Raw genomic sequence first — 25,886 nt, 5'->3', positions numbered from 1 at the left:
CAGACCAAACAAATTGTCTTTTCATTGAAGGCTGATATGTTATATTTTGATTATAAATCTGTATAAGTTTTTGCTGCCTCTATTAGCTGCTCTCAAATTTAGAGTGATACACTCCCATTTGACCTTATCTCTTTGAATTAAAGTAAATAAAAGTCAATTTCAAAGTGCGAAAGTCTTTTTGAGAGTGAGGTAAGTCACGTGTGACCAAAAATTTAATCACGCGAATGAACAAAAAAACTCGCTCAACTAAGAGCGAAAAATGACGTCACGCACGCACTTCAAATGGAATTGCCTGAACGAATGACCAAAAAGCAGATTTGAAGTGGTTGTGACGTCATATGGTCGTAACAAAAATCATGACGACGAAATAAAAAAACATAGCAGGACAAGTCCTGACGTACAATTCAAAGAATTTTCATTAACTAAACAGAAATCTAGACCAAGAACGGACTATGAATGGATTGGGAAAACCATTTAGAAAAAACTCCGATCCAAAAAATCGAAAAAACTGTAAAAATCAAAGTCAGTTTGCCGCATGTCAACAAAAAACCACTAGCGAGAAAGCAAATTTTTGTTCAAAAACCGTTTTCTCACTCTACTTTAAATTCAGAGCAAAAAAATTTCACGCCGCAAAACCACTCGTTTTTTCGCTCCACTTCCTGTTTCGGCGTGACCAAAATCACTACTCCAATTTGACTTCAAATATCATGACAATGAGTGAGCAGATCTTTAAAAAAAACGGCGCTCCAATACAATTCAAATTCTTTAAATTGTAAAAAAACCAAGAGAAAGCCAATAATAGCCCCAGCTATCGCTGTGCGGCTATTGAAAAATAGTAGCGCTATAATAGCCGGCTGAGAAGATGAGGGCGGCTATTAATTAGATAATTACAAAACTCCCTATAATTCGGCTTCTAAACAATTCCATTCTGCTTAGTGCCAATGTCAGCTAGCAACGGCCCGCGCTAATAAACTATGATAACCTAATGAGCTACGACTAAATGACTGGGATTTATTGATTATTACGTCTTTTGATTTTGCCGTTTTGATATTGACAGCAATCACGAAACGGCGTTAATTTTTTTGAAGGAATTTTAAGCTCCAATCAGTTTAACTAGCGAGGAAGGTAAGACAACAGGCACAAGAGAAACCTTCAATCAAAAAGACACACCTGCGCTTGATCTACACCCCTTTGAATTAAAGTAAAGAAACGTCAAAGCAAAAACTCTCCACTAAAATAGAAATTCCATGAACTAAGGAACAAAAAGCAGATTTGAATTGACTGTGACGACGAAACAAAAAAACAAAAAGAAAGGTCCAACAACTTAAAACTTAACCATCGGCAATTGTTTAGAAACAAATTGTTAAAAGTAAGCAATTGCCTATATACAAAAGTAAACATACCCGCGGCAGATTGCCCAATAATAGCGGCCATTGATTCCCATATCCCCCATTGGGACTGTAAGATATATTTTCGAGTACTGACTCTGCTCACCTTAGATTGCTCTGCTCATTCAAAAATGCTGTTTTAAAACACTTTGAGCAGATTGAGCGAACAATAAAACAAGTCTACAGAAGTAAAAATATTTCACGCAAAATGTCAAAAAGGCGGCAAAATGAGATTAAGCGAAACAACAAACTTGTTCGAGGTAACAAAGGGGAGCGCTATAATAGCCTGCTGGGAAGATAGCGGCGGCTATTAAATAGAAGAGAATTGGAACAGAAAAATATGTATTCTGGAAAACTAGTGGTGTAAAAACTATCAAAACCAATGACAACAAGTTGCGTAACCATTCAGAAAACAGGTCTCTAGAAAGCATGTGACAAAACGAAGGGAAAACTAATGGCCCGAAAATAGCCGCCGTCGACCTGCTTGACGCACATTGGGATTGAAACAGAAAAAAAAATTATTAGATAGAAATTGACAGAACTTTTCTAAGTGATCTTATTTGGTGCGAAATTCTGCAAATTCGGATAAATTCTGAAATAACACTTAATTCAGCTTCTAAACTGACGGCTATTAAGCATAATACCAATGCCAGTTAGCAATCGCTTTAATGAACTTCGATAATCTAATGCATTGTTTTAATGACCGGGCTTCATGTGTATATTCCCTTTCTTTCAATTTTGCTCTTTTGACTTTGGCCGTATTCATTATATTACGTAAATCAATAAGTGAAAGGATTTAAAATCTATTCAGTTGAAACAGTGAGTGAAGTAAGTCAGAAGTCAAGCGTGAAAATCGTGACTCATGTAAAACGAAAAACGGGATCAAAAGGTAAAGCGAATTTTAAAAGGAGAGCGCCTAAATAATAGGCGCCGAGAAGTTGACAGCGGCTATTGAAAACTTCCTTCCAAACACCAAAAAATTAATCAATCTTCAATTTCTCACTTCACTTGTAAAGCAGCTTAAGTGACTTCTCACTGACATCAGAAAGTCATTATAAATTTGTGAACATATCTTAAAGCAGTCACCGCACCAATGCAATCCCGATGCTTTGGACTGTAAAACACAGGAACACTGCAATATAACTAAAACATACCGGCAGATTGCCGGAAAATAGCCGCCGTTGATTCCCATAACCAAGATCGGGATTGAAAGAAAAAATAGTGAAAAAATAATTTTTGTACAAACAAATTTAAAGTGCAAACTATTTTGATGTCATTTTGGTGCTGAACAAGCTCCTGTTTCATAGTAAGACCATATAGGTGCTAGTATCAATACCAATAAGCATTAGAGATGGTAAATAAGAACAAAGTTCGAGTAACGCGCATCTAAAATCGGTCTTTATGGGTTTATACCGTTTCTATTTCTGATTTCGTTTTTTGATACTGACTATGTTCATTTTGAATTGCTTAGCTGAGCAACTACTGTCTAAAACTACCGAGAAGAGAGAAACTAGCCTAGAGAAGTCAAAAAGATTTCACGCAAAAAGTCGATAAGGCGGCAAAATGAGGTAAAGCAAAAAAATTTTATTCGATGAAGTAAAAAACGCGATTCGAAGTGGAAATCCATTTGCACGCCATCCAACTACTCATCAGACAAAACGTGCCCTCCTCTAATTTATGATTATCTTGAAAGAAAAGCATAAAACAAAAACGTAAAAACAAGAAAATCAAATCTGTTAAAATATGATAAAATCTGATCAAAATTTTGTTATAAATTGAGATCCCGAAATAACTATCTCTGACAAAAATTACCTCATCAAAACAACTAGTACGTACTAATACCACTTATGTGAATTTTTTAAAAATCCTTGAGGCCAAATTATGAAAAAAAAATTTAAAAACATCTTGCACTAAAAAACTGGAAAAAGTTAAAATTTTTTTAATATTACAAAAGCAAATAAATCCAAAGAAAAATTTCCTTCAACCAATAGGTTATAGAGATGCTTGCAAAACAATAGGCGAATCAAAATAGGCTAAGAAACTTGTTTGAAGAAACAGAAAAAACTGAAAACTGCAACAAAAAACTAAGAAAAATAGTTACAATTTTCGCCATTTTTTGTTATATTTGTCAACAAAAAATGATTCATATCCACAAAACTGTTAACAAAAAGATACAAAATTTGCTCAAGTAGAAGGGGCCGTTTCAATGCCCATTTGAGCCAGTAAAACAAAACAATCGTAAAAAAACGCAAAAAAAATAGCCCGAAAATTAGTAAAAGACATGAAAATACAAATTAGCATAAAATTCATGTGAATTTCCAGAAACCTTCAAACCACTACCACAACCAGCCCAAAATTAAAACAAAATCATAACCAAACTTCTTAACCAAAAACATACCCGGCAGATTGCCGGAAAATAGCCGCCGTTGATTCCAATAAGCATGATTGGGATTGAAAGAATAAACGATATTGAACAAAAAAAAATTTTTGTACAAAAACATTTTTTAAGTCCAATTTATTTTGATGGCATTTCGTCGTTGAACATACTTCTGTTTCTTAGAGAGAGGCTACAGGGGGCTACTATCAATACCAATAAGCATTAAAGATGGTAACTAAGACTTATAGGAACGAAGTTCAAATAGCGGGCATCTAAAATTGGGCTTTATGGGTTTATCCCGTTTCTATTTCTGACTTCAATTTTTTAAACTGACTCTGTTCATTTTGAATAGCTTTGCTGAGCAACTGATGTTGAAAATCACTTAGCAGAATGAGAGAAGAGAGAAACTAGCCTAGAGAAGTCAAAAAGATTTCACACAAAGTGTTGAAACATAGCCGGCAGATTGCCGGAATAGCTGCGAAAGAATAGACATGCGTGCCATATAGTAGAGATAGAAACAGATACAGATCTAAACTGAAAAAAAAATCGACGCCGCTCAAACAACTAGGCTAAAAAACATTCAGCGGTAAACTAATAAAGCTTATTAAAATTCATTCTACAGAAGCCTCTTATTAGGGACCTTTACTGCACATAGGAGTTCCTTTGACCTTAAACAAATTCAAATTAAACTTAAGTTTTAAAGTGCAAAGTCATTTTATTGAGTGAGGTAAGTCACGTATGATCAAAATCTAATCACGCAAATAACCTAAAAACTTTCGCTAAAGCGATTGAGAAATGACGTCACGCGCGCAAATGCCGTTAGTGAGAGGAAGAAGTCATTCAGAAAATTTTACTTTTTCAGCTTTGCTGTGTGAACAAATGTAAAACGAGAAAAGAGCGTCAGACGACAAAACAAAAAAACAAGAGCAACGCAATATAGCTACGCTCAGCTTAGAGCTTCGCAGCTATAAAAAGCGGCAAAATGAGGTAAAGCGAAACAATTTTTTGTTCGACGAAGTAAAAAAACATAGCAGGACAAGTCCTGACGTACAATTCAAAGAATTTTCATTGACTAAACACAAAACTAGACCTAGAACGGACTATGAATGGATTGGGAAAACCGTTTAGAAAAAAAATCTCCACAAAATTGAAAAAACAGTAAAAAACAGAAATTGCCGCATGTGAACAAAAAACCACTAGCGAGAAAGCGAAATTTTGTTCAAACACCGTTTTCTCACTCCACTTTCATTCAATTTAGAGCGAAAAATTTCGCGCCGCAAAATCACTCGCTTTATCGCTCTACTTCCTGTTTCGGCGTGACCAAAATCACTACTCCAATTTGACTTCAAAAATCATGAAAATGTGAACAGATCTTAAGACAGCGCCCAAAACAATTCAAATTCTTTGAATTGTAAAAAAAATAGGAGCGCTATAATAACCGGCTGAGAAGATGAGGGCGGCTATTAAAAATGAAAAAGAAAACTGCTTTTAAATGCCGCACGTGAATAAAAAATTTTGCTCGCTTACAGAAGTTTTTTTAACACCTCAATTTCTCGCTCTCTAGAAAACATCGATATGAACAAAAAGCCACTCTCTTTTCGCTCCACTCTGCGTTTTGTTCAGCCCCAAGTTTTTCACGTGTTTCATTTCCCGCTTCAAAATTCACTCCAATAATATTGATTTTAAAAGGACTTCTAAAATACTCCTCTTCGAGTCGTAAAAAATAGGAGCTCTATAATAGCCGGCTGAGAAACTGAACGGCTATTAATAATAAAGCTATAACAAAATGGGTTGGAGTTTTATGTGCGGAGGCACCTTACCGCTCCTCCGTCTGCACATTTAACTTCGATTGGACTTGAAATTGATAAAAAGATGTGCTGGTACTAACCCTCGTGATCAGCAATTTCAATTGTAAATTTCTTCGATGTAAAGCCGCTCCTGAACAGTGTGTTCTTAGATAGAACTTTGAACTCAAATCTGTCGCCAATTAAATTGTAGATATGCTCTTTTGACGGTATAAAATAGGGAGTCAGATCAAGATGTGGTTCTTGTGTATTCTGATAATACGTCGATTCGTATGATTCTTCTGGAATTGTTTGTGTTTCGTATCGCTCGAACTCCCCGTTAAACCTGTCCGGAGGCAGCCAAAATGCATGAACACTTTCTGGTGTTTGATGAATGAGTAAATCTTGAACTGGAATAACTGCAGGGGTGTCCGCAAACGTCTGTTGCTTCCAAGGAGGACTTGAAGCCGAGAATTCGTTATTTAGAACTGATAGTACCAGTTTATAGTCAGTGTATGGTAACAATCCTGTCACTGTTATCGTCTTTATTCTACCAGGATTGCCAATTTCTCGATCAAGTTCTTCTCTCAGAAGCGCCCCCGTCTCATCATCAAAAACCTCCAATTTGTACGCTAGGAATGGTCCGTTGATGTCTGATCGTTGCATTGCATAAAAATTCACAGATATCTCGCGAGGCATGTCAAAATTTTGGGTGTCTGTCTTTTGGGGATAGCCGTTCGGAGCTGTAAAAGCACATCCAGTCAAAGCGAGCATATTATAACCTTTTACAAGCAGATCAAGATTGAATTTTAGTTATCCAAGTTTATAACGTTGCTTATAAACAGCCTTTTGAATTTCTATAGCCCTTTAATTGTATCCATAATATAAATTCTAGTTCAATATTCCTAAATGTCCGATAAATTAACAATGGTAGTCTGCAGCCGAATTGTGCTAAAAAATTACCTTTTTCTCACACATGGTTACAAACCTGCGGCAGCGTTGTATCCTGAAGTTTTAGTGTGAGTAGCTACTTCTCCTTTCCTATTAGCAAACCAAGCCTCTGCATAGTGCCTTGTGTATGGTTTCAGTCCATTCCACCCCGTTGAGACTCCTCGTTGCCTTGGATCAACACAGTCCAAATCCAACTGTTCAATATCAGTACTGATTTTTAGTTTGATACAACATCCGGTTGGACTGTAGCTATTGTACTGGTCACGCGGGTACAGCTGAAAGATAACAAATCAATATTATTTATCGAAGTTATCAAAATTTAAATATTTCATATCACAATTCAGACATATGCAGAAGTTTACCCAAAACCTGCGAACAATTTAGGGGCAAAAACTAGCTTAGATGAAACGCGTACAGATATAATTTTAAACTTAGCCTGACGACTGCCTCAAAGGCGCCGCAATTGACCGACTTGTGTTCAATTAAAGAAGAAAGACAAGGAGGATCAATTGTGTGCGGTTCCAACAAAATGAGATGAAAATTTTTTCATCCTTGACTTTTACCAGTAACGTAACTCTGAGCAGGGTTAGATACTCTTGACGTGAAAAATTAGGAAAAATCAATTTAATGTTAATGTAATAACATAGCACGCAGATTACCTCAAAAAGCCGCCGTTAACGCGCTTGATGAACATCGGCATTGAAACAGAACAAGAAAGAAGAGACATTGTCCGAAAGAGTTCTAATTTAGCGTGCAGTTTCAGTTGGACTCTAAAACTATACATAATTCAGCTTATAAACTGAAAGCTATTAAACTTAATACCAATGCCAGCTAGCAAACACTCTAATGAACTTTGATAACCTAATTCTCAATGACAAGGCTTTATCGGTTTATCCCGTCTCTTTTGATTTTGCTCCTTTGACATTGACCGTATTCAAAACATTGTGCAATTTAACGCGTGTAAGAATTTAAAATTCATTTAGTGAAGTAGGTCACTTATCTAAAACGAAAAATGTGATCAAAAGGTTAAAACGAATTTAAAAAAAGCGCCCAAATAATAGACGTTGAGAGGCTGACGGCGGCTATTAAAAAGTACACATACAAACGAAAACCTTGTTTCATGGAACTAAAACTAGTTATCCAACAACAAAATATTAGCCAAGCCTTTATGAGCTCAAACATTTTACTTTAAAATTCTGTAAGCAGTTTCAATTTTTTGTCAAATTGCATAGAAAGACAAACCTTTGTAGCAAAAAAACTAGCATCCTTTGTAATAACCAAAACCTACAGGCATGATACTTTATATAAATTACCAATAAACTCAAAAAACGATAGCTTGCGCCAAAAAATCCATTAAGACTAAAAATCAGCAAAAAAGTTGACAAACCTTCAAAATAATCAACAAAAAGACAAAAGAAACAGAATATAATTCGAAGACAAAAAATTGTTAAAAACCAAAATTATGACCCCAATAATATTCATAAAAAGTAATTATCAAAATAATAAAACGGAATTTGCTTGATACGCCGTTTAAACATTTTGAGTGATAATTAATTTTATGAATATTATTAGGGTCTTAGTTTTGATTTTCAACGATTTTTTTTACCATTGAAGTATAATCAGTTTGTTTTGTGTTTTTGTTGATTAATTTGAGGGTTTTGCAACTATTCTGCCGATTTTCAGTCTTAATACAATTTTTGGCTCCTTGTATCGTTTCTTTGAACTTATTGGTAATTTAACTAAATGTCAAACGAAATCAATTGCAAACAAAATAAAAATCTAAGACAGACAAAAATCAAATTTTAACAACTGATAAACGCACAGCAGACTAGAACTAAAGGTCTGAGGAAAATGATAGATTGATAAATGCTAGAATGCGGAGAATAAGAAGAGACAATAAAGACTAATTCTTAATTTTGAAAGTTAAAGGTCAAATCATAAAAGAACTTCAAAAACATTTGACTTTCTATATTAAGCAGACAATTACATAGCTATCCTCCTGTATAGATTAAAGTGTAGACACAGGGTTCAAATAATGAAATTAATAAAAAATTTTGCTATAGAATTGTGATTTGCAATAGAATTGTCAAAACGTTCTAAATTGCACTCATGGAAAAAATTTGCTGAATTTTAAATACCGAGCGACACAAAATCTTTCAATCATTGGGAAAAGAAAAATAGGATCCATGAAACGACACAAAAAGACATTTCTAGTAGTTAAATCCAAAAAAAACACTGAGAAAAATTGGGCAAAAGACTGCCAAAATCGGGCATTAAAGAGTACAATTCTATTTAACAAAAACAACTCAGGTTATAAAGAGGCAATCAATGCATGAAATATCAAAGATATATTATCAAATGCACTAAATTGCGAAAAAATTTGCTTTAAGATCTCAAAAAGAGGAATTTAATTTAAAAAACCAAAAACGAATTAAAAAATTGTGAAGTATGTGCTCATTTAGAATTTAAAACGCATTATTAGACTCTCAAAACAATGTGATATCATTTTGAGATGTTCCCTTATCAATACAGCTTCTACTTAAGATTATTCCCACAAAAAACTAAATCTATATGAAGCATTCTGTCAAAAACACTTCAAAGTCGAAAAGCCATTCACTGATCGAAGTGCATGATTAAAAAAACATCTCTCGCTCAGAAAAATGGTTCACATGGCATTTTTACTTTCTGTCGCTTTTAGGTCAATACGTCGTCTGAACGAATAGTTCATCCGATAAAGAAAACTTAAGAACAGCAATACTCCTCTTCGAATCGAACAAAACCAAGAGCACCGCAATATAGCTTCGTTCAGCTTACAGATTCGCAGCTTTAATAAATCTATAGAAAACGTCCCAGGGAAAATTTACAAACACGTTTACAATAAATTCTCCAATTTTTGTTCGAGTGTAATTAAAATTTCAGATCACGTATAGTTGAAAGAGAATAACTTACATCCCAAGAAACAAAGATTTTGCTGTCGTCATCTTGATCAGGCTGAATGTTCAGATTCTCAATCATCTTCGTGGGAACTGAAACAATCCAGTGCAAATTACAAACAAAAACATTTTCAAAACTGAAGATACCGTGAGATTCATCTGAAAATTCACATTGACGGGCACTTCGATTTAAGGCATCAAATAGACGGAACTGCAAAATAGATAGAGCAACAAAACGACTGCTGTTGAAATACTGATTTAGAACAAATAGGTTTTGTCATACAGACCAACTTGTATCAAATCTAGATCCTGGAATCAGGTGAGCGCTAACAAACCGTTCTCAACCACGAATTTCTATCCGATGACCAATTCTTTTCTTTTTTGGTTCTGTCATTTTTTCCACAATTGATTACCACAATTCTCGTCTCCGTACTTTAACCTTATTGACCTTATAATCTGTCAAGCCTATTGATGCATATCAGAAACAAAATACGGCAGAAGAAAATAATCAAACCATCGCTATAAGGACCTCAGGTTTGTAAAAGGCTATTGTGCCTTAATTGTGATTCTTTTTGATATATAAACTGAGTACAAAATTGATTGACCTTTATGATACATCAACGAATTGAATTATTAAATGAATAATCCACTAGGAAATCCGTCATTAAAAAATACTTAACTAATATTTTAAATTAAATCATGCATAAGTAGCCCACCTGAATCAGAAGTCAAGTGATAAGTGAAAGCTGAATAATCACTCGGTCCGTAGTTGTTCACAGTTTTCGCCCTGAATGCATAGTTAACTCCAGGTCTGAATTCTTTGTCAGGTGTTGTCAATTTCTTCAGTTCTACCTTCATAAATGGACCACCACTTCCCTACAGAACAATCTGGCTTTAGAATCTCTTTTCAACAAAATTTCTCTTCTCGGTTTTTTAACACTCGTAAGTAGTCAAATGTTTTCAAATGTTTCCACCCAAAACCATAGCCGTCCTTATTCAGTCATTTTATCAATTATGTCAATTTTGTTCACTTATCGAGCTGATTAGCATTCTTTTCACGTTTTCTATTACATTCAAAACTTGTATTTTTGAATTACATGACCAATGCCAAAATCCAACAAACAAAAGGTTAGCTAGCATACTCATTAATCTATCATTATAATCTAGTAGTACAGGAAACTGTTTATTAACTGAGCCACCTATTGATTCACCCGTAAATTTTATACTTCAGAAAGAAACTACATACCTGTCAAGCAATTATGGACAATGCTTTATTACTATGTAAAGGTAAGCGAAGTTAGCAAACAGTCCCAGATTTGATCAAATTTGTCACCGTTCTCACCGTTTAAAAAAGTTTACTTTAAAAATATTAGGATCTTATTATTGATGCCCCGTCCCTACCCCTCCCTGTGCTTTTGTCAATTATCATAATCGCAACTACGTGCGTAATGAAAAACCTTGTATTTATGCAATTGAGTGAAATTATTTTCTATTATCTTTGGGAAAATTGTAATAGAAGATCTCCAAGACCTCGTTATTTGTCCACGTTGTTTGTAAATCTTTACTCAATAACTAAACATTTTTCTCCGACTAGGATGGGGACGGGCATTAATTATTGGAAAGAATTCCAAATACTTTACACGCGCACACAATTTCTGCTGTATGGTTTGGGTGGTTTATGATCACTATCAACTTCAATTAATAGTCGATTCTATCTACTTCTACAATGATGTGCGCAGTTTGAACAATTTCAGCAGAGAACATAACACGGACACAATTTAACAAACATTAGCCCATTTTGAGTGTTCATGACGGAAGCTCATCAATTGCGTCAATGTCCATGTAGGCAAAACTGGAACACATGTTGGCTATTCAGGCTAACCTTAATACAACCAACCGGTTCCACAATTTACCCAATGCCAAAGTACCCAATGTGCCAAAATACCCAATTTATTTCCTTTAATCTTTTCGTTCAACTAGATATTCTTGTTCCGACCCTCTTGAGGGGGGAGGAACTATATACTCAACTGGGTTTTTTTTTTTTTGTTCAGTGAATTTTCGCCGCTCGATATATTCATCGTAGAGAGTTGAGACTGGTATCATTAGAAAGCTCGTCCAGCGTAGAATATGGAATTAAAAAGATTTTTTTAATTTTCGTTTTCTACAGGGAGTTATCGAGGCTTAAACTTCTGAGAAAAGAAGAGTGAATTCACGTTGTTTTTATTCACATTTTCCGGAATTTTTGCCTAAATTTTCGTCAATTTTGCTAAAATTTGTTATAATTTTTAAGAATAGTGTCGTTGATTTCATTTTTGAAGACGAACAAGCATTTTTGATTGTTTTGATTTAATTTTTTGGTCAAAAAATCTGGATAAACATTTCAAAATTTAGCCTTTTTCATCAACAACAGCACGAAATAAGCTACTTTAGTCCACTTTGATTAAATTTGCCTACAGTACACCCCCAAACAACACTCATACAATCTTTGTAGACTCAGAGGGGGCTATTTCTACTTCAGAGTCCGCAGAGAGTGCCTTGTAGTTAAAACTTTGCCGTTTTTTGCTAACTTTACTCGTTGATTATCAAAAATGCAAAATTTATTTTGAGTTTCAACTCAGAAATTATCTATATCTACAACATTTGAAAAATCAATTGTTCTTAACGGACAATAAGTATTAACAGGGGTAGTTTTGGGCCATTCTTGGACTGTTACAATCCAAAAAAAATCGGGTTGTAATCAGTCGGTCTTTTTTTTAAAAAAAAAAAGACTTTTTTTTAATAATAAAGAACAGAACATATCAAATCAAAGCTCAGGAGTGATAGGTCCAACCAATTCGCTTGCGAAACAGCTCCAGGCTAATTCATTTAGTTTTTTAATTGAAAGTTTATGGTCGTTTTTTTTTAAAAAATAATTGACTTTTCAATAAATAATGGCTTAATTAAATTTTCCTCTATTTTTTTCTTAATTTGTTCAACTTCCAGCTTAGTGTCAGCAAAAAAAGACTGCTTCTTCTTTCTACTGAGTTAACATTTATTCTCGGTTGCAGTTTTAAGCCTGAAATTATTGTTTTCTGGCTTTGATACTACAAGATTTTAGATTTTTGTTTGTTTTGATATTTGCCAGTTTTTCATGTTTTCTAATTTTGTCACATTATCACATTATTGACAGTTCTCATGTCACCTTATTAGCATTCAAATTAAAACACAATTGAACATATTAAAATCTTGAAAGATATAAATCATCGTTTTAATGGCCTCGACGCCTCTTTCTTGAAGAAATCAATTGAATTTTTTAATTTTGTCTTAACTGTCATCTATACTTTGTCGTTTCGGTCGTATGAAATTTCCTGTTTAGTGATAGCTTTCATTGGCTTTTCATGGAAGAATAGAAAAACCGATATTCTGATATTAGCAGATAGCTGATGGCTTTTATGACTTTCAAACCCATCGTTTTCCAAAATTAAAAAATAACTTTTTTAACTTCGCAATTTTGTTCTTTTTATGTTTCTTTTTGTTACCTAATCTCGTTAGTTGATTACAGGTCAAATATGACATTATGGGTGTCAAGGGAATAAAAGGGATTAGTGTCCAAAAATCTTTTTTTTTAAAGATTTTGTTATGACCTTACTGGCTTCGACACCGCTTTTTCACAAAAAAAAATTAAATTAATTTGATTTTTGTCATATTTGACGTTCTTTTTGTAGATGCAAGAAATATTCTGGATAATTACAGGTCTCGAGGGCTTTTTTTGAATAAAGAACCCTATTTAAATAGCTCTTTTTGTTATTAATGCCTTTCATGACATTAAATGTAATTTTGTTTCGAAAAAAAATTACATACTTTAGCACTTCGCTTTTTTTGTCTGCTTGTTACCTAGTCCTACTAATGAATAGCTACGTACTAAATTATAGCTGTTTGAAGAAGGCGCAATCAAATGTATTTTTAGTGCCAAAAATTGGCTTGACGGTTTTGACAGCGTTTTCTGGCAAGTTTCAATTGAAATTTTGTTTGTTCTTTGATGTTCTTTTTAGCCGCTTTAAAAAATGAATAAGGTCAGGTCCTAATGCCCTTCTATAGAAGCAGTGGTAATCGCAAATTTGTGGTAATATTAATTTATTCCTAATGGTATTTATTACTTTGAAGTTAATTGTTTCAAAAAAATAAGTTAATTTTTTTTACTTTTCTGTTTTTGTTCTTTTTTGTATAATTGTTACCCAACCTTTCTATGGACTGGTCGCATATGTTTTCTGGTGATTTTTAAGTTATTTTTGTTTAGTTTCAGGTTTATCTGACGGTATGTTGACTTTGTTATTAAATTTAGTTTTTAAGAGGGACATAAATTTTTTGATATAATTAATGTTTGTTGTTGTTGTTGTTTGATTTTGCTGTTCGTTTTGACTCGCTTTCTTAATATTGACATATTACAGCAATCTAATGCATCAATTTTTACTCCACTGAGTTATTTGTTTTGGAGGTTATCTTATCGTTCATACAGAATTTTTTGAAAAAGACTTGGGCTTTTTTGGGATTCGCAAAAAATAATTTTTGGGTTTTTCTATCTGTTCCTCATTTGGTCGCCCATCCACAAAATTGTGGATGGGCGGGGTCGGAACCTTATGTGCCATTGCACATTACCGAGCCGCCTTGTCTTATCTATTATTATTAGACTAAATAGTCGTTCGAGCAATTTATCAATACAGTAATATATTGGTACATTTTTGGGTATTTTGCCCTAATACCCAACCAATTTATTGTTGATGATTTCTTTTCCGAACTTGAGAGATCAATAACCTGTCATAAAATTCGAACAAATTAATTCTGCTTTTACAATTATGAGTAAGCTTTCCACATAAGCTGCCGTACTGATGATTGCTATTCTAACAGATTAAATTTCTTAAATTATTTTTTGCGTTGATTTTTTGAAAGGTTTTTATTCCACCGCGGAAAAGAAACATCAAACAAATCCTGTTGTCCATCTTATAAATAGACTGATATTAAAACAGGAGTTGAGTCATCAACTAATTTTGACTGATCAATTGATTTTGATAAATTCATTTTGCATTTTCAAACAATATTTTTAGACGTCAGTCAACATTAGACTAGCCTCAGTTCGGAAATTTGGTCGCCTCTGAAAACAGCGATTTTCAGAATACCGAAAAGTACTGCTTTATAACTGAAAAAATTTCAGAGCTACTCAATAGTAAATTTATAATTTTGAAACTGTAACCACAAAACAGTTATTTGCAACGCAGCCAAATAGATTGAAACTGAAGTTCTGATTAATCTAAGCCTTTATTCAACAGTGTTTGCGGTATACTTACTGTCTTTTTATCAATGAAATTGTCCGAGCTCTGAAAAAGTTTAAAAGCCTTCCTATATTTAAAATGACAAGCCATCATTTCTCATGTTAGGCAGCTCATGTTCATGTAGCAGTATTGAAGATGTCGGCCGTCTAGCGTGTGATTAGGCGTGCTGCTTTGTGATTTGTGGTGACCTAGACCGATATCTTATTCAGGAAAATATTGATCTCTGAACTCTGTTCTTTTGTTCATGTTACACTATCGCGTTCTTACTTGAATAGTTTTGGGATAATAGTTTTTAAGTTCCTTCGACTTGAAATATACTTCAACGTTCAGCGAAAGATCTCTACAATTGGAGTCAAAAAACGAGAACTCAATTTCGGAATATCTTAGCTCTTAGCAAAAGAAAAATTTAAAAAACGCAATTGGAATTTTGTCAAAAATTAGAATTTCCAAAATTTGGATCAGTTTATTTCTCCTGCACACTTTTATGTAATTATATTAAACTGATTTATCGATCTGAATGGTTGGCAGAGCTCTGGCGGTATAAAACGGTGAGCTAATATAACCGAAGCATCCATTGAAAGCCATGATATAACATTTACACACCTCATAGACACCCACACGATAGGCTATGACAACTCGAATTAGTAAAACGTAAAGCAACATATTGAATGAATAGACAGCTAAATTGTGAAAAAAGCTAGAAAAATTGCTGAAATTAGAGTACACTACTAATTGCTTTAAAAACGTCGTTATCATTTTCGGATTAACAATCTACCATTCAGATGATGCTAATATGCTAAATTTGGAATTAACAATTAAGAAAAAACTGTCAGCATGAAAAGCACGAAGATAGCAGCTTATAAAAGGGTCAACCATCTATATCAACAAGAAGACAATTGACCTATTGAACATTGAACAACTCAAGTTCCTGCCAAGTGAAATACACAAAAGTTGTAGCAAAATTGCATCTAAAACAGCTAGAGCTTTTCATCTCCTGTTCGAAGTCATCCGAAACAAAAAAGTCATCGCATGAAAACAGAGCACAAACAAAAACACCCGGGCTGCAAAAACAAGCAGGCTGCAAAAACACCCGGAATGCAAAAACATCCAGGCTGCAAAAACACCCGGAATGCAAAAAAAAAAGAAAACAATAAATTCAACAAAATCGTGTGAGAGCAGTTGAAATCCCTGATTGTATTTGCCAAACAACAGTCAAGAGTAACCAGAAAACAATTAAAAAAATAACAATAGTACAAATCGGAGAGGAAAGATGAACTTAATATAAAAATTTTAATGGTCAAAAACGTTTACCATTGTGCTTCAAAATTACCCAAGAAAAACTAAAGCGAACGATTGCTTCTAACAAATTGCTCGTAAGGGACAAGAGATCCGTTTGTAAAATACTAACACCTGGAAAAATCCACAGCTTTGATCAGCGCTGGGCGTTTGAGTGAACAGTTCTTCAATTGTCTCCACCACTCATATAAATTACCTTGGTAATAAAAAACACATTTTGTTTTAACTCGAATCATAACTGTCCTCAAACAATTTCCTAAAACAAAGAAATGCGCCAATGAAATCAAAATGTGAGTTATTTAGATAATTCGAACATACAACGAACAACATCGGAAAAATAGCTCTCTAACGACAAGCGGGTTGCATTTTGAATCACTGGGGGCTGAGCAGCCTAGATAATTTTTGTGGGTTCAAAAAATTCCGACCAAAGAGGGGTTCAGACCCTGACCTCTAGAGTAATGCACTAAATCATCAGTCACTCTGCTATCAGAATCGTGTGCTAGCTTATATTACAATCGATTTTGTTTTAGCAACACACTTAATTTCCCAAAAAATACGAAATTTAGGTCACGCAGAAATAAAGAAGTAAAACGTGAAAAGGTCACCCGAGAAGTAAAATCGAAAGAACAAAACACCCAAGCTAAAATTAAGTATGAAAAAGACACACACGTTCACAATCATTACTTCAAACCTCCTTCGAGAGCAATTAATAACTAGCAACTAAAAAACAGCGCAGGGCTGATGAAACGGCCGACGCAAAAAACAATTTCACAATATCAAAGAAATGGCCCTTTAATAATCGGTGGGAAGTAATTGTAACCTGCTGAGAGGGGGTAAACATGGAATATCGAGTTCCAAATAACATCATTAAAATTCATCATAGACCAATAAATTTATTTAAATTGAACAAGCAAAATAACTTCAGCAAACCATTATTTCTATTACAGAAGCAAATTGCCGATAATTGAGCTTAACTGTCTAAAATTCTGAATAAGAGCAAATCACGTTATGCAAAACTTAAGAGGTTAAGGCCCAAACCAGCCGTTGAATCAAACGGAAGTAACAACCGTCACAAAAATCGCAGAAAGAATTTCAGTAGTATAAAAAACCACTACAAACTTCAACGAGCTTTCAAATATCGATTTTTACAACTAACTTCAACCGGGAAACTAACGAGCAGCAACCCTTAAGTTACACATACTCTTTTGCCAAAATCGAATAAAATTTCTCTTCTCATGGGTTCAATATAGGCCACTACTAGATAAAAAACAGTTCATTAAATAAATGTACATAACTTATTGTGCAATGGAAATCAACTGACGTTACACAAAAATGTGCAATGAGAGCATACGAAACATAGCAGAACTCTAACTTTCTGTTAATAATCGAAAATGATTAGATCTTAAATATGAAAATGGGACTAAACTCGAATAGAAAATCAGCTTAAAAAATCTTGCAAACAAATATTTCAATAATGAAACTTCTCACGACTTGAGAATGTGCTATTAATATCTTTGACGTATGCTCAAACGTGCCCTTATCTCACTCACACGACTATAGCAGATAATTAGTGTTTCCATAGCCCAAAGCTCACTGTTTCAATCTTAATTTGGGCAACTTTAAATCACTCATACCAAATTAACCAGCAAGCGTATTAGATCATGAACTACTACCACTACTACTACCATAATCACATGGTACCAACAGCCGAGTCAGTTGTCAATCTGTCACTATACAATAATTATCAACCAATTTTCAACATTGCGTGTGATGAAGACGGCTGCATTGATGCACAATAGGGTGATCTGTCGCAACCACCACAGCCCAGTAGGATCAACAACCAAGCTTGGACATGTAAGCTGAGAACCTGGCTCCGTTGACAACTCAAGTTCAATTATTAACGAGCATTAACTATCTGCAAATGCTGAGTGCCCTTTGGACAGAATACTTTACATTTAGACAGAATACTAGTCGTAACAATTGTCTGAAAAGGGAGGTTTTTCTAAATTGATATAAATATCCAATTTTCGATTCTAAATTACCCATCTTTAATCTTTTGTTGCTATTTTTTGCACTTGTGTCAGAATTCATACTATGCATTTAAGAGCTCACCTCGTAACAGAGTTTAGTGGCTGCCCTTTTAGATGAGAGGTGACTTTTTAGTTGATCCTTTCAATACAAATGACACCGGTTCTTACGGATATTAACTGATAATCTTTCAATTTTGAAAACCACTTCAGCGCTAACGCAACTTTTCCAATTATGATTCCTAGAAAATTGGATAGATCTGCAAATGTTCGTGAAATGCGATATACCTATGAATTCGTTGAATACCTCCAGTTCAAACAAAAATCCAATTTTATATAGCATTTTCCCTATTGCAATTATTCATAAAAATTGTATCATTTCATTAATATTTCCTCTTGACCTCTACATTTTGCATGATAGTTGATACTCATTAACAAAAAATTATATCGAATTTCCTTGAACTTCACCATTAGAAATCCTTTTCACTAAATAATTTAATCCGACAAAAGACAGTTTAACTTCAACTTGGGAAGACAGTTGGAAATCAACCAAATATCCAAAAGAAAGATTTAAACCAGGACGTTAGGATATGGGAATTGACTTCAAGCCTTTCGCACTACTTCAAATATTCATCCATATAATTCCAAAACTAGTTGACAATGCATTTTTCCCTGATAAACATGCACGACGCATGACAAAAGCAGTAGGTCATTAGATTAGAAAACCAATCCTGAAAGATTCCTTAAATAACCTGAGTTAAATTTTAACCTGAAAGTTCAAGCTCTTAAGTTTTTTTAAAAAATAATGTGCATTGCATCACTTCCAAATTTCTATTTTTTGCACTATAAAATCACATATATAACGTATCAATAAAATATATAATAATTTGATTTGCGGTATGAAGACAAAAAAAAAACAATCCACACCAAATTAAGCAAATGAAATGGACGAAGGATATGAAAACCTAGCCGGCAGATTGACGCAAAAAAGCAACCGTTGACCCCCCGAGGCCCATCAGGATTGAAAGATACAAACTGAAACGCTCTTTTCTAAGTGTTAAAAAGTGGTTGAATTTGGTGTTGCGTTTTAAGAATAATGAAGTGGATAACCTTATGCACTATGACTTAAGGAACGCCTTTATCGGTCTATCTTGCATCTTTGGCTTTTGCCCATGACCGCATTCACAATACTTTGAACAAATTCTAAAATCAGGATAAAAAGCTTAATACCAATACCAATTAGCCCTATACTCCAAGGCACTTTGATAACTTTAAACGTTAAGACTTAGAGCCTGAGCTTTAGTGTTTTTCCAATTTTTCTTTTGATTCACCTATTGTGAAGTTGACTGTATTGCGAAATACACCGTACGTTAAATAATTATGATTAGATCCAGCTTTAACACAGTGAGGCAAATCAGAAGTCAAGCCCGAAGGTTCCGAGTTAAAACAATAAATATAATCCAAACAAAACAAAAAAAAGCTGGAGAAGGCCTGAAATAAAACGCAAAAAATTGAAAGAAAAATCACTGACTTGACCAGGAGATTAATTGACTACCACAGACAGAAAGGATTAATAAAAGTCAGAGAAAACAACGAAATTAGCAATTAAACTGATAATTTTGGTGTAAATGTATGGAAAGGTAAAATTAATCCAAAACGCAGGCGGGGGCGATTCAATTTAGAGGAATTAGAGCTTAGAAATATGTTATGGGTGCTATAACTGACCGACCAGGGTTCGAACCCGCACCCACCAGGATAGCAAACTGATAAATTAACCACAAAGCTATAACGGCCTTGATACTCGCCCGATCCAAATTGCTTTTATTAAAGCAAGAAACTTTATTTCGGAATGAGAGCGATTGGGATCACGCAAAACTCAAGAGGTCACACGTGATTCAGCTCATGCAAGCAAAAAATGCTAGAACAAACTGCAAAAACGGCCCAACAAACAAAAATTTTGCATAAAAAGAAGACACACGTTTTCAACAATTGCTTCAAAATTCATTCGAGAGCAACTGAGAACAATGGGAAAACAAACCGTTAAAGACTTTTTCAAAAAATCGCCAAATGGCTCTTCAAAAACAGCTTCTGAAGCTACTTCAAAAACATTATTCGTTTACTGAAAACGCACAAGAACAAAGATGCAAACGCGAAAAAAAACTGTAAAACAAACGAGTGAATAAAAAGTTTTGAAGTTACAAAATTCATTAAACAATTGCAGAAATACTCGGTAGTGGCTGCCTTAAAACTCACTCGCTGTCACCGGAAACCTCAAACATTAAGGCTAGGCGAATCATGTCTGGGCATATAGAGACAAAGATAGGCAAAAGGTCAAACTGTAGAAAAAAAAACAAAACAAAATGAGCAATAATTTAACAAAAATGTAATATTAATCAGGACGTTAATTTCGTCCCGAAATTTGCCCAATAACACATCAATAAAGAGTTTTATTGGCCCATAAAAATGGAATACTTGAAAAACGACAAAGCTTATGCGCTCATCAAAATCCACTGTGAATCTTTACAGAAGCAGAGAACAATTGCTCAATTCTCGGCGCAAAAACTACAGTGATCTTTTCACTTGAACTTAGAATCCCAGCAAATTCAAAAAAGTACTGGCAATACTACTAAAGCCAACTAGGCAATTTTATCGTTACTTAATGCCCCCTAGAGGCTATACCTGTTCATTTCGTTTTTGAAAGCCCCAAGTCATCGGGAAAAAAATTGTACATCTTTAAAAAAAAGACAGAGGACAGCACCAATACAATCCGACTCTTGGATTGTAAAACAAGACGAGTGCCTAAAAACAGTTTACCTGTCTATCCTATTTCAAGAACCAAACAAAAATTGGCAAGACGGAAAGTTGGAAGAAAGAAAATTCTCAAAATCAAAACCGACAGGAGTAAAATAATTACTGCAAATTTTGTTTAAGAACAATTAAACAACCACTATTTTTCCATTCGACAGCAATTAGCAAAAAAACAGACAGCTACATAAATTGAAGGCAAAAAGCAACACCTGTATAAATTTGATTAGCTGAAAAATAAATCTATCGAAAAGATAGACCAGTTGTATGATGAACAAATTGACTTTTTGGATTATACAAATCAAGTAAATTTAATACTTAAGAAATCTTAAAATCAGAAAACTGATTTAAATTCACATGGCAGCTAGATATAGAGCACTTCAAATAAGAAAGACATAGACCGACTAACGCCAAACAAATCGCTCTCAAATGACAGGTGGGACAATTTATTTCAAATGCTGCAGCCTACATAAATTTTTCTTTATAAGTGCAAAACCAATTCACCACGGGTTCGAACCCTCGACCTCCGTCACTCTCCACAGAAGAATTCATTATTCGGCTACATGGCCCTTGTGAATCACACGCTACAATCGCTATTACTTAAGTTTCGAACTGTGCTTTGCAGTGCGAGCTATTGAGATCACTCAAAAATGAAGAAGAGGCATAAAAAAGTCACTTGCAAAGTCAAAGAATTTTCTGGAACAAAAACGCAGACAATTCTCCAGCAAAAAAAACTGCATAAAAGAGATCACGTTTACAATAATTGCTTCAAACTTCGTTCGAAAACAATTAAAAACATAGCCGGCAGATTGCCGGAAAAAAGGCACTGTTGACGCGCTAGACGCACAACGTGATTGAAAAAGAAAAGAGAGAGACATTGACAAAACTTTTACCTTAGTTTCGAAAGTTGTTCTAATCCAGTGTGCAGTTTCAGTTAGATTCTTAACCTACACTTACTTCAGCTTCTAAACTGAAGGGTATTAGGCTGTATACTAATGCACTATGACTTAATGACCGGGCTTTATATGCTTATCCTATTTCTTTTGACCTTTAAATTTTACTCTTTTGACTTTGACTGTTTTCACTAGATTGCGTAAATCAAAACGTGAAAGAATTTAGAATCCATACAGTTGAAACAGTGAGTGAGTTAAGTCAAACGTGAAAATCTTAAAACTAAAATCGCTCTAGTGAACTTTGATAACCTAATGCACTATGACTTATGACCGGTATTTATTGGTTTATCCCATTTCTTTTGATTTTGCTCTTTTGACATTGACCGTACTCATTACATTGCCTAATTCAATGCGTGAAATTTAGAATCCATTCAATTGAAACAGTGAGTGAGGTAAGTCAGAAGTCAAACGTGAAAATCGTGACTTATGTAAAACGAAAAACGTGATCAAAAGGTAAAGCGAACTAAAAAAACATAGCAGGACAAGCTCTGACCTACAATCAAAGAATTTTCATTGACTAAACAATCGACTAGACCTAGAGCAGACTATGAGTGAATTGGGAAAACCATTTAAAAAAACAGCTAAAAACAAGAAAAAAACGGAAAATCAAAGTTAAAATGCCGAATGTGAACATAAAACCACTAGAAAGAAATGAAAATTTGGTTCAAACAAAAAAAACAAGGCCTAGAATGAACTATGAAGGGACTGGGAAAACCATTAACAAAAAATCTGATCCAAAAAAAAACAGTAAACATACCCGGCAGATTGCCGGAAAATAGCTGCCGTTGAATCCAATAAGCATCATTGGGATTGAAAGAATAGAAGAAAAAAAAAATTTTTTGTACAAAAACATTTTTTAAGTCCGATTTATTTTGATGGCATTTCGTAGTTGAACATAACGTACTTCTGTTTCTTAGAGAGAGGCTACTATCAATACCAATAAGCATTAGAGATGATATCTAAGACTTATAGGAACGACGTTCAAGTAGTGGGCATCTAAAATTGGGCGTTATGGGTTTATCCCGTTTCTACTTCTGACTTCAATTTTTTATACTGAGTCTGTGTTCATTTTGAATTGCTTTGCTGAGCAACTGATGTTCAAAATCACTTTTAGCAGAATGAGAGAAGAGAGAAACTAGCCTAGAGAAGTCAAAAAGATTTCATGCAAAATGTCGAAAAAGCCGCAAAATGGTAAAGCGAAAAAAAGTTTGACGAAGTAAAAAAACATAGCAGGACAATTCCTGACGTACAATTCAAAGAATTTTCATTGAATAAACAGAAGACTAGACCAAGAACGGACTAAGAATGGATTAGGAAAACCATTTAGAAAAAAATCCGATCCAAAAAATCGAAAAAACTGTAAAAATCGAAGTGAAATTGCCGCATGTGAACAAAAAACTACTAGCGAGAAAGCGAATTTTTGTACAAACACCGTTTTCTCACTACTTTAAATTTAGAGCGAAAAAATTTCACGCCGCAAAACCACTCGCTTTTTCGCACCACTTCCTGTTTCGGCGTGACCAAAGTCACTACTCCAATTTGACTTCAAAAATCATGAAAATGTGTGAACAGATCTTAAAAAAAAGACAGCGCCCCAATACAATTCAAATTCTTTGAATTGTAAAAAAATAGGAGTGCTATAATAGCCGGCTGAGAAGATGAGGGCGGCTATTAAAAATCAAAGTGAAATAGCCGCATGTGAAGAAGAAATCTAGAGCGAGAAAGCGAATTTTTGTTCAAACACCGTTTTCTCACTCTACATTAAAATTTAACTGTTTCGGCATGACCAAAATCACTACTCCAATTTGACTTCAAAAATCATGAAAATGTGTGAACAGATCATAAAATGTGTGGACAGCTCTCCAATACACTTCAAATTCTTTGAATTGTGAAAAAGGAGAGCGCCTAAATAATAGCCGTGTGAGAGACTGACGGCGGCTATTAACAATTTTTACTTTTATGTGAAATATCTAATTTTGGACGCAAAAAAAGGTTCAAAAACAGCAGTAAAACTGGTGAGCATTTGCTTTCATAAACTCTGATAATCTCCTCTATGTCGTATTGGCGAGTCTTTAATGTTTATCTCGCTACTTGACGTTTATATTGTGACCTTTGCCACATTTACGTTACAGAGTACTTCTGTAAACGAATTTTCAACCTCCATTCGGTACAAAAATACACTGAGGCAAATGATAGGTCTTCTCGAAATAAACAGCCCGCGTAGAATTTAAAACGTGAATGAAAGGTACAGAAAACTGAACCATGGCTCGCGCCTTAATAATAGCCAATTAAAATTTTCGTTTCTTTCAGTTAAGATCACTCTACGGTTAAAGAGTGAAAATGCCTTTCTGAAAGGTTACATCGCTTCATAAAGTAACTGCCATAAATTTCCTGATCTGCTGAAGGCTTTGCGGTTACCACATACGCAAAAATGAATTCAGCATTTTTATGATTCAAGTATAATACAGCAGCTACTTCGACAAAAACGCTCAGAGTGGCTTATCTTCAATTCCCATATCCTGCTTAACAAGATTTTTGTAAGGAGACTACCTTCTGAAGAGATCAAAATACTCATGCAAAAGAATCTAATGCATGTATGTATAGTTAAGATGATCAACACAAGATAGGAGGAGAAGGCGGTGAAACTCACATTATTGACAGAAGATTTTAATTCAATCATCCCATATACAAAATGGATGGATTCTGCGTTCTGTACTTCAGTTTTACTTTATCCTTTTAAACAAGGGCTCAGTCACACTTTCAGTTAGGGCAATCTTTCCTAAGCTCGGTCAAATTTTTCAAATCAGTTGCGAAATAATCGAAATTTCAGATCTTCGCATATTTCCACCGATCAAAACCCCAAGTGCTAAAATGTTCTATTATTACAACTGAGCTTTGAAATACTAGCCCTGGCCGAAGTGTGCTTTTGTCCCTCCATCATTTTTACCAATAATTACCGTTCTGCCTCTCGAATAGGTATCAGCCGACTAAAATACCATCACCACAAATCAGAAAAACTGTCGAATTCATATGCAGGTTATAGATCCCTTGATTGAATGTTTTTACGATATCTAATAAAAACGTTTTAATCATGCTTGCAAATGCTGCGAAAGTTTTGACGCCTCTAGTACTGACAAAAAGTGATTCTACCATGAAACAAAAAGTCTTGAAATGTCTCATGACCAAAATAACTACTAGAATAACGAGAAAAATCTCATACTGGCTCCGCATCTAAAATAACCTGTTCATGATTTCGGTGGCCATGTTGTAGCTGGCTTAAAATGATTTCTCAGAATTTTTTTGCACAATTTAACAAAAACAGTTTTGGCACTTTAATTACCTACAAGTTTTTCTCATTAATTATTTCGAATTAAAGCGCAACCAACAAACCGGAGAAATTTTTCTTACGAATTTACTATTCGTTTGGGTTCTGCTTTGTGAGGTTGTCTACAATTAACCCTCCCTACAAAAATCGCTCTCACTTCATTCACTCTGCCAACTGCAGCATCAAAATCACTGCTCTAATTTCACTTCAGAAATCTTGAAACTGTAAGAACAGATCGCCCCAACACAATTCAAATTCTTTGAATTGTATTTCTAAGCACTGACAGTTGCTTTTACGCTCCCATAAATTAAAAAAAATTGATCATGCCGTGCTCGGGTTTTGTACCTAATCGACGAAACTCTCAATAATGAGTACATAATTCCGAGATTGGCGATAATGGGGGTGGGGGGAGAGGGGGGGGGCGCTAAACACCGAATTCACTACCAACAATTCTTAGGTACCGGATCTTCTCAGTTTTCATGCATGCCCAAAACACATCCATAAGAAATTTTGATCTACTTAGGCATGATTTTACAGGAGCCAAACACTGTCACAATGAATGATAGCATTTTGCTTCCATCATTATAACATGCTTTTGTTATTCCAGTTTAGATACAAAAAAGACAACCACAAAAAACAGAACACCAACATTTGTAACACTACAACATTCAACGCCTAATAGGGTAAAATATATTTTCACAACCCAGTTTCCGGTTTGCAAGTCCTAGCTGGGTTAGAATG

The 25,886-nt window shown here is 34.5% G+C and overlaps 2 protein-coding genes across 11 annotated transcripts in view; one reads left to right on the top strand and one right to left on the bottom strand.

Moving 5' to 3' along the window:
• The window catches only part of LOC142348160 (uncharacterized), a 586,343-nt gene that overhangs the window by 375,416 nt on the left and 185,041 nt on the right, over nucleotides 1-25,886 (top strand). The window lies entirely within an intron of this gene.
• LOC142348158 (neuronal cell adhesion molecule-like) overlaps nucleotides 1-25,886 on the bottom strand; it is a 150,218-nt gene that overhangs the window by 46,861 nt on the left and 77,471 nt on the right. For 6 of the 10 annotated variants that reach the window (XM_075399381.1, XM_075399372.1, XM_075399376.1 and 3 more), the window contains exons 14-18: nucleotides 24,778-24,807; nucleotides 10,150-10,309; nucleotides 9,450-9,526; nucleotides 6,538-6,775; nucleotides 5,654-6,292 (exon numbers count right to left, since the gene is read on the bottom strand). In XM_075399381.1, the coding sequence (XP_075255496.1) occupies nucleotides 5,654-6,292; nucleotides 6,538-6,775; nucleotides 9,450-9,526; nucleotides 10,150-10,309; nucleotides 24,778-24,807 (1,144 nt within the window). Of the gene's footprint in view, nucleotides 1-5,653; nucleotides 6,293-6,537; nucleotides 6,776-9,449; nucleotides 9,527-10,149; nucleotides 10,310-14,537; nucleotides 14,562-14,754; nucleotides 14,785-24,777; nucleotides 24,808-25,886 lie in introns of all 10 variants that reach the window. The other 4 variants (XM_075399377.1, XM_075399379.1, XM_075399373.1 and 1 more) reach the window with 3 other exon arrangements.

Source organism: Convolutriloba macropyga, chromosome 10 (assembly GCF_964194025.1).
Source record: "Convolutriloba macropyga chromosome 10, txConMacr16.3, whole genome shotgun sequence".
NCBI classification, from domain to species: domain Eukaryota; kingdom Metazoa; phylum Xenacoelomorpha; order Acoela; family Convolutidae; genus Convolutriloba; species Convolutriloba macropyga.
The sequence above is the reverse complement of the archived record's forward strand: the minus strand, read 5'-3'. Positions and strand labels throughout refer to the sequence as shown.